We start from the raw sequence: 10,240 nt of genomic DNA, 5'->3' as shown, positions 1-10,240 counted from the left end.
TTCTATGGTTGAAAGACTAATGGAGCCAAATCCATTAACTTTCTGATTTAGTATACTTTTTATTTATTTTTTTAAGCAGCAGGATATGTTGAAGTAAAGTAAAAGAACAAAACTTTAAAAGGCAGTAGATCAGTATCTATCCTTAGGCAGATTGTTTTCTGCACCTGCTACAGCAGAGGCTCTTGCTCAGAAGAGGGGGTGTCTAGAAATGCCTTTAAAAATAAATTCCATTTCAGAAAGGGTAGCGGGATCCCACCAAGCTACAAGGTCATTCCCAAGACCTAATTCATTTCAGACAGATGCTATCTTTACATTTTCCCAATATTTTTGCTTAAGGTACACCTGCCAGTGGCCCAGCCATTTAATTCCTCATTTCTACCCCTTGGTATTCAAAGAATAAATTTGATCTCAGTGGTAGTGTTCTTTGCCCATTCCGTCATTCTAGAGTTTGTAATAACAACAGAGTTGCATGTAAAAGGGCATCCTCTTTATTTTATTATCTGTGTACTTCGGTAAGCTGAAAGCCTGTGTCTCCAACTGTTACCAAACAAAAAGGAAAAACAACACATTTAATAGTAACTAGGCATAGAGGAAACAATAGGCAAATAGAAAAAGTATAATAAATTAGGGCAAGGAACACAGTTGTTGCTTGTTAACACTGCCAGTGGGAGAATAGCTAAAAAGCGAAATCCAGAAATAAAACATGGTTAATGAGCGTATAACCCCCTCCCCGACCTCTAATGATGCCAAGAATTGTTTTTATAACCTTTGTTTCAAGTTGTAGGAAATAAGGGAGCTACATATATCTTGTGAGAGAGATATACACATCTTCCGGAAGCACTAGTCTTACATAAGACCTGACTGCTTTCATAGGAAGTAATACAGGGTGTATAGGGTGAAGACTGAGAAAGAGAAGGTACAAAGTGAAACCAGGAAACAAGGCAGGGGTACATTTTCCAAGGCCGGCATGCTTAAATGTGTATTGGATGCTACCATCCGTCCATCACAGAACTTGCAGATGGTCTATCTGGGAGTGTTCCATGCTTCTCTCCCCCTGGCTAATCCCATCTGCCTCTGTTGGTAGAGATTCTGCAGCACAGGACAGGAAGGCAGTTAAGGGTGTTCATAACAAAAAGGGCAAGTAAGGCCCTCTCAAGTCATGATATGAAGTTTATCGTGACAGTAAACCACCACTGTTGCTTCCCCATAGTTTTCTTCATTTCATGAAAACTAATTTTTCCTAATTAAGATTTGATGCATCTAGTGTGACAAAGGCTTTGTTGCTACTTATGATAAGTAAACTGGAATATTTCAGCAGTTTATGGTGGTGATAAGGTAGAATATTTGAAAATCGAACAGTTTTGGGAAACCTGGAACATATGACTACCATACCAGAGATGATTACCAGGGACACAGAATCCTTATGCCTCTGGGGAGGTGGGACTTTCTTCAGTAACTCTTTTTTTTAATTTTATGGAAATTTTGCAAAAATACAAAAATAGAGTAGTATAATGAATTCACATGTACTCCTTACCCAACTTCAATAATTAACTCATAGCCAATTTTCTTTCATTTCTACTCTTTCACTGCTCCTCTCTACTGGATTACACTAAAGCAAAACCCAGACAATCATTTACCTTTCAATCCATAAATATTTTAGTATGCATCTCCAAAAGATAAAAACTATTTTTAAAAACATAACCACAATAGCATCATGCCTGCCCAAAAAACTATTAACAATTCCTTCATATCAAATGTCCACTAGGTATTCAGTTTTTCTCAACTGTCTCATAAATGGGCTTTTTTTCTTTCTTTTTTTTTTTTTTTTACAGTTTATTCCAATCAAGATCCAACTGGGAGCCATTTATCTGCAGATGATTTATGTCTTTTACATCTTTTTTCATCTGTAGGTTAATCCCTCCATTTGTGAAGATCTTAGGATGTTATTTCCCCAGTGTTGCCTCTTAGGGCTTAGACCCTAATTTCTTGCTGATGAAAATAAAGGGCATTTTGGAATATGAGAGAAAAATATTTACTACCTCAGTAGGTCACCAGGAGCTTGGCCTAAATATCCTCAAAACCCAAGCCTTAAAATTTAACTTAAAAGGCAAGGCTGGACTTTTCACTTAATTCTTTTAAACCTCTCTTCTCGTTCCCGTGCCCTTTTCCTCTTGTTTCCCGAATCACAGTTTCAGAAATTTACAAAACATTATTCTAGCCACCTCTGGAGATATGAAATGGTTTTTCCTAGTTCAAGCAGTACTTCTATCCAAAAGATATACTCCATTGAAAATACTTTTCTTTGAAACTTGCAGGAATGTCATTTGTGTCTACCTACCTAGTTCACCTTGGCCAAGATCTCTTAGTTTAAAGCCTTTCACCACTAGGTGACCTAATTTTTAAACCCCAAACCAGGAAGCTAATCTGACAGTGGGATAGAATCTTTGAAACTAAGACCACTCTGGAAAATTGTGTACATATGGTTACCACACTTGACATCCATGTCATTCTCCACTGGTTACATTCTACCACCTCAACAGGAGACCAGCATGAGGCATTTAGTTTGCAAGCCTAACTGAATCTTTCATGCACAGACACGTTAGACTAGCCAGGACTCACCTGCAGGACTGGTAGCTGGAAACCAGGAAGACTCTCTGGTGTGGTTCTGCTCTCCCTCTGAGCTGAAGGATAGAATAGAATGGTGGAAGATAACTTTCTCAGGCAGTTCCTCAGTATTGCTATTTATGGATCAGGATAAATAAGTGGTTCTTAATCTACAGTATGCTACTTAGAAGGGAAAAGACTATGAGCTAAGCAATTTAAGAAGTTGGTTATAAAGCCCATTCTTTTCCTGTGAAGATGGGGTGCTGACATGGAGGGCTGAGACTGAGTTTAACGGTGACTAGAAAGATATAGAGACAATATAGAGATCTTGGTGAGCTCTAGAAGGTGACAGACCCTTATCATGAGGACTGGTTAACAGAGGTACCTTTTCGGAAAACATGAGGGAAAAAAAGGATGCTAGTTTTATCATTCTAATTCAGCACCGAGCTCCCAGCAATGTTCCAACATAGGGATCTCAGAAAGAAAGAAAGAAAGAAACAAACAAACAAACAAACAAACAAACAAAAAGCCAATTTAACTCCATAGGCTGACCTTCTGGACAAATAGCAGAACTTGACTCCTGGTGACAGAATGAGTGATATTTAGGTAAAATCCAAAAATTTCCTTCACTGTGAAGTAAATGGGATAACTCAAAGACTATTAAGGAGTCAAACTTGAGATAGTACTTTTTGCGGGATGTGGGGTGTGCAAATCCCAACTTCTTTTCACCTTGAAAGTCTTCATTTTAGTGTATTTGTCAATGGTTGACGTGCCACTCCTAGGGGAATGTTAACTTACCTGAATTATTGGGAGTGAGGACTCTTATGTGGCCTGAATCTCCCCCATTTAGGGATGGCCTGAAAGGAAAAATCCCTTGTCCGGAGGAGGCAGGTGAAGGTCTGAAGAGGGGAAATAAAAGCATCAGCAGAGAAAAGGAAAGGTCAAAGTAAGAGGCATATGTAAAGGAGGAGCCTATACATTTAAGTCGGAGAGGAAATAAATCCCCTGCTTACAACTCACAATACAATTAAGTAATTCAGATGTATATTAGACACAGTGCCATTTAATCTTTTCTTTTGTTTACAAGGTAGATTATAAACATCAGTGGTACATACAGGTCAGTGGAGAAGTAACCCCAGGCTACTGGCAGAGTGTCAGTGTGAACAGATCCCAAGTGAAAGGAAGAACAGTGTTACTTACCTATAAGATAGGCTGTGAGTGGAAGCTGGTGAAGGGGTTTCTGGAAAGCATAAAAATGAGCCAGTGAGATAATCCATGAACTGAGAAGAGATTCAGGTATTCTGGGGGCCAGGGCAAAGGAATTGGGGATCAGAGATTTTTGGTATACAGGTTAGGCTTAGGGGCTAATGGCAAGTGAAAAAGCCCACAGATCACCTAGCAGTGAATCATAAAGGTGCTTTCCTCTCCCTTTCATGAGTCTGTGGGCCAGGATCCATCACTGCCTTGATGTGCTCTAATGTATCTGTGCCATGGTTTCCCCTCTAAGATGAAGATCACCAGAAAGAATGGCTAAAGGCAAAGGATCATTAAAGTGGCTGGGAGTAGATTTCTCCAAAGAAGACATACAGATGGACAACAGGCCCATGAAAAGATGCTCAACATCACTAATTATTAGAGGAATGCAAATGAAAACTACAATGAGTTATCACCTCACGCTGGTCAGAACGGCCATCATGAAAAAGTCTACAAATAATAAATGCTGGAGAGGGTGTGAACAAAAGGGAACCCTCCTACACTGTTGGTTGGAATGTAAATTGGTACAGCTAGTATGGAGGTTCCTTAAAAAACTAAAAATAGAGTTACTATATGATCCTGCTATCCCACTCCTGGACATATATATGGAGAAACCTCTAACTTGAAAAGATACATGCACCCCAGTGTTCACAGCAGCAGTATTTATTTACAATAGCCAAGACATGGAAGCAACCTAAAAGTGACTGGATAAAGAAGATGTGGTATTTATATATATACAATGGGATATTACTCAGCCATAAAAAAGAATGAAATAATGCCATTTGCAGCAACATGGAGGGACCTAGAGATTATCATACTAACTGAAGTAAGTCAGACTAAGACAAATATCATATGATATCATTTATATGTGGAATCTAAAAAAATGATACAAATGAGCTTATTTACAAAACAGAAAGAGACTCACAGACATAGAAAACAAACTTACGGTTACCTAAGGGGAAAGGGCGGGGGGGAATAATAATTAGGAATTTGCAATCAACATATATACACAACTACATATAAAATAGAAAATCAACAAGGACCTACAGTATAGCACAGGAGACTATATTCAATATCTCATAATAACCTAGGATGGAAAAGAATCTTAAAAATAATACATATATGTATATGTATAGCTGAATCACTTTGCTGTACACCTGAAATTAATACATTATAAATCAACTATACTTCAATCAACAAAAAAAGTTTAAAAAAATTGAACTTAAAAAAAAAAAGGCTGAGAGTGACATCAGCAAAAATGATGAAGTAATGATTGCCACAGATTTTCTCCATAAATGGAATGAGAAAACTGGCAAAAATGGTCAGAATCAATGTTTTCAGAATTCTGGAATTAACAAAGGGCTTTCAGCAATCTGGAGAAATGTTATTCCAGACAAACAGCTGAATGTGAGTGAGAACAATGAGCTTTGTGTCATGTCAACTTGCCCTATTTCCATTTCTCCTTCTCCAGCTCTATGGTAGCCTTGAAAATCAACAGTATGGCAGTCACCATAGGAGATGGAATGGGGCTGGAGCTCTTTCAAAGTCTCATTCCCAGAGAACTGTCATTACTTGACCTGTCTACTGGTTCACTGGAAGACTTCACTTGCAAAGCTGTCATTATTTGACCTGACTTGGAGCCAAACTCACCAGGACTTGGAACTTAAAGTTCACCAAGTGTAAAAGCCTCTTCCCCAGAAGTGTTTGTTGCAAACAATTAGAGGCATCTGTTTAGGCTGCCTGAGGAGGTGACTATCAATTGGGACAAACAACAGGCTAACCAAAAAGCATCAAAGGAAAAGCTGTGGAGTGGTCCACTGGGACTTTGAAAAGGAATAACACATTCTTCAGAATCTAGGCCATGTGCATGCACAGAAGTATGTGCGTGCTCAGGAAAGACCTGGAGAGGCCCTAAGCTCTCACCTTGGGCCCACTTTGAGGACATACAAGCAGAAAGGCACAGTTGTCAATTGCCTGGCTGAGTGTAGAAGGCGCACCCCCTAATACACAAGAGTCTCTCAACAAAGACAGAGCAATTTATTGGTCCCAGGTGTTTAAGGAAATCCCTGTCCAATCATTAGCCGACCACTAAGCTAACAGAACAGAGACTTCTGTGGCCACATGTGACAAAGAATACAGATTTTACAGAATTCATTTTAGTTTTTTGGGGGGTTTTGTGGGGGAAGGTAATTAGATCTATTTATTTATTTTTAGAGGAGGTGCTAGGAATTGAACCCAGGACCTTGTGCACGTTAAGCATGTGCTCTACCACTTGAGCTATACCCTCCCCCTTGCAGAATTCGTTTTAGAAACTTACTAAATAAACAGCAAAAAACAGCAACAACAACAAACCTTGGGGTTGGGGGTAGTATCTGATTCCTAGAGTTGCCATGTTATATTATTTAAATGTCCAGTTTTTGACAAAAAATTATGAGGCATGCAAAGGAACAGAGTATGACCCATATAAAGGAAAAAAGCATAATCAATAGAAATTGTCTTTGAGGAAACCCAGATACATTGGACTTTCATGACAAAAACTTTAAACCAGCTATTTTAACTATGTTCAAATAAAGGAAACTAAGTCTAAAACACTAAGTGGAAGTATGAGAATGATCTCATCAAATGGAGAATACTAATAAAGAAAAATTACATTAAAAAGAAGCAAATATAAATTCTGGAATTGAAAAGCACCATAACTAAAATTCAAACTTCATTAGAGATGAGCAGGCAGAAGAAAGAATCAGCAAATTTGAAGATAACTCAATCAAGATTATTCGGTGTGAGGAAGAGAAAGAAAAAGGAATGAAGAAAAATGAACACAGCCTCAGAGACCTTGGTGGAATGCCATCAAGCCTACTATCATGCACAAAATGGGAGCACCAGAAGGAGAAAAGAGAGGAACAGGGACAGAAAGAATATCTGAAGAAATAATGCCTGACAGTTTCCCAAATTGGATGAAAACATTCATCAGTACATTCAAGTAGCTCAATAAATCCCGAAGAAGATAAATCAAAGAGGTCTACACCCAGACTCATCATAAACTGTTCAAAGCTAAAGACTAAAAAAAGAGCCTCAAAAACAGCAAGAGAGAAGCCATTCATCTCATGCAAGGGATTCTCAATAAAACTGGCACTGATTTCTCCTCAAAAACTATGAAGGCCAGAACATAGGAGGATAACATATTCAAAATGCTAAAGAAAGATTGTCAACCAAAAATTTCAAAACAAGCCAACTGTCCTTCAAAAATGAAGAAGAAATTAAGACACTCCTGGATGAGCTAAACTGAGAGAATTCATCACTATCAAACCTGCTTTACGAGAAATACTAAAGAGTGTCCTTCAGGCTTAAGTGACAGGACACTAGACAGTAACTCAAATCTACATGAAGAAATAATAAATATCACTAGTAAAGGTAATTACATTGGCAAACATAGATGTATAAGTGTATTTCTGTAACTTCCTCCTATCTGATTTAAAAGACAATTGCATAAAACATAATTATAAATTTGTGTTGATGAGAACACAATCTATAAAGATGTAACTTATATGATAGTAGCACAAAGGATGAGGAGAGAATAGAACTATACAGGAGGAAAGCTTTTGTACTGTTGAAATTAAGTTTGGTATTAATCTGAACTAGGTTGTTATAAATTATGATGTTAATTATAATCCCTAATAACTCAAAAAATATAGTAAAAGAAACAATAAGGGAAGTAAGTTGGTACACTAGAAAATTTAAGACAAGATATGGAAACAACCTAAATGTCCATCAACAGATGACTGGCTAAAGTAGCTGTGGTATATTTATATGATAGAATACTAGTCAGCCACAAATAATAATAAAATAATGCCATTTGCAGTAACATGGATGGACCTGGGGATTGTAATTCTAAGTGAAATAAGCCAGAAAGAGAGAGAAAAATGTCATATGATATCTCTTATACGTGGAATCAAAGAAAAAAAAAAAGAGACAAATGAACATATTTGCAAAACAGAAACAGACTCTCAAACATAGAGAACAAACTTGTGGTTACCAGGGAGGAGGGTGGTGGGAGGGGAAAAATTGGGAGTCAGAGATTTGCAGATACTAACTGATATACATAGACTAGATAAACAACAAGTTCATGCTGTATAGTGCAGGGAACTATATTTGATATCGTCTAGTAACTTACGGTGAAAAGAATATGAAAACGAATATATGTATGTTCATGTATGACTGAAGCATTGTGCTGTACATCAGAAATTGACACAACATTGTAAACTGATTATACTTCAATTAAAAAAATAGAGAAAATTGCTATTTAATACAAAAAAAGGCTATAATGGAGGAAGTGAGGCACAAAACACATATAAGACATAGAAAACAAACAGCAAAATGGCAAACATCTTTCTTGATCATTAATTATATTAAATGTAAGTGTATTAAACTCTCCAGTTAAAAGGCAGATACTGGCCAAATGGTGAAAAAAGATCCAACTATACACTGTCTACAAGATTCCCTTTGAATTCAAAGACACATAGAGGTTTAGGGGGTGGGTACAGCTCAGTGGTAGAGTGCATGCTTAGCATGCATGAGGTCCTGGGTTCGATCCCCAGTACCTCCATTAAAAAAAAAAAAAAAGACACATGGAAGTTTAGAGTAAAAAGACAGAAAAAGATATACCATGCAAACAATAACAGAAGAGAGCTGGAGTGGCTAATATCAAACAAATGCACTTTGAGACAACATTGTTACTAGAAACAAAGGTCAAAATGATAAAAGGGTCAGCCCATTAAAAATATATAATACATATGCACTTAACAACAGAGTCCTAAAATACATGAAGCAATGACTGACAGAATTGAAGAGAAAAATTCAACAATAATAGTTGGAGACTTCAATACCCCACTTTTGATAATGGATAAAACAATTAGACAGAAGATCAGCAAGAAAATAGACAACTTGAACAACACTATATACCAACTAAATCTAACAGACATCTATAGAACAATCCACTCAACAACAGCAGAATACACATTTTTCTCAAGTGTGCATGGAACATTCACTGGGAAAGACCATCTTTTAGACCATAAATTTAAAAGGATCTAAATCATACAAAGTATGTTGTTCAACAACAATAAAATGCAATTAAAATCAATAACAGAAGGAAATTTGGGGAATTAACAATTATGTGGAAAATCAACACTGCTAAATAACTAATGGGTCAAAGAAAAAAATCACAGAACTTAGAAAATACTTTGAGATGAATGAAAACAAAAACACAACGTACTAAACCTTAAAAGATGCAGTGAACAGTGCTTAGAATGAATTTTATAACTGTATAAACGTCTATATTGAAAAAGCAGATCTCAAATCAATAAGCTAAACTTCCACTTTAATAAACCCAAAAGCAGAAGGAAAGAAAGATTAGAGCAGAAATAAATGAAAGAGAACAGAAAAATAACAGAGAAAAATTAACAAAACCAAAAGTTGGTTCTTTGACATGATCAACAAAATTGATCTTTAGCCAGGCTGTCCAAGTAAAAAGAAGAAAGTCTCAAATAAGTAAAATCAGGAATGAAAGAGAATATTACTCACCTGAAGAAATAAATTAGCTAGACCTAACCTACATTTTTCAAAGGGGTGAATGTGAAAGAGTAGGAGGGAGACTATTTGATGAATTTCAAAAATGGTTATCCAGAAAGAGGTTTGTGAATTTCAAAACTGCCTCTTGGGAAAGAAAGGGAAATCCTCTCTGATGAGTGTTCTCTATGGACCGACTAATGCCTTGAAAACATTGTGATAATGGTAATAGTTCTAAGGAGAAAGAGATGAGAAATTAAGTGGGTGGAACCAAAATATTTCCTCACTGGAATATTTTTAGGTTTAATACACAGTGAAGAAGCCAGATGCCCTTCAGGCTAACAGAGTCGAGTTAATCTTTCTTTAGACTTAACTTCTACTGCCATCTTGTGGCAATTAAAAAAATACAGGTCGATTACATATTTTTTAAATTTTATTTTTTAAAATTTGTTTTTCTTTATATTTTCTCAGTGACTTTATTGACTTAATTTTTTTTAGCTTTTTTTGTGGGGAGGAGGTAATTAGGTTTATTTATTAATTTTTGGAAGCAGTACTGGGGATTGAACCCAGCAACTTGTGCGTGCTAAGCACACACTCTACCGCTTGAGTTATACCCTGCCCCCCAAGTCAGTTGTTTTACTCAAAAGTTACCCTCCATCTCCTGACCAGAGGTCTTCAATGACTTTCTATCACTCAAGCTTCAATTTCCCCTTATCAGTTTGAGAACAGAAATATCATTATTTGAAAAGTAGTACTATGTGTCTGGTTACCTGAAATCACTGTCTGGAGAAAATAAAGTAAAATGGCATTATATTATGCA

At 36.7% G+C, this 10,240-nt stretch overlaps 1 protein-coding gene across 7 annotated transcripts in view; it reads right to left on the bottom strand.

Moving 5' to 3' along the window:
• RNF212B (ring finger protein 212B) overlaps window positions 1-10,240 on the bottom strand; it is a 56,726-nt gene that overhangs the window by 11,330 nt on the left and 35,156 nt on the right. For 4 of the 7 annotated variants that reach the window (XR_004320558.1, XM_032481711.1, XM_032481709.1 and 1 more), the window contains 3 exons: window positions 3,805-3,844; window positions 3,403-3,503; window positions 2,620-2,681 (listed from right to left, as the gene is read on the bottom strand). Coding sequence is in view for 6 of the 7 variants with exons in the window: in XM_032481711.1 (XP_032337602.1) it covers window positions 2,620-2,681; window positions 3,403-3,503; window positions 3,805-3,844 (203 nt within the window). In the remaining variant the exon portion in view is untranslated. Of the gene's footprint in view, window positions 1-200; window positions 538-796; window positions 1,090-2,619; window positions 2,682-3,402; window positions 3,504-3,804; window positions 3,845-10,240 lie in introns of those variants that run through there. The other 3 variants (XM_032481713.1, XM_006175889.3, XM_032481712.1) reach the window with 2 other exon arrangements.

This window comes from Camelus ferus, chromosome 6, assembly GCF_009834535.1.
Source record: "Camelus ferus isolate YT-003-E chromosome 6, BCGSAC_Cfer_1.0, whole genome shotgun sequence".
Taxonomy (NCBI): Eukaryota; Metazoa; Chordata; class Mammalia; order Artiodactyla; family Camelidae; genus Camelus; species Camelus ferus.
This window is presented reverse-complemented; position numbering and strand designations above follow the sequence as displayed.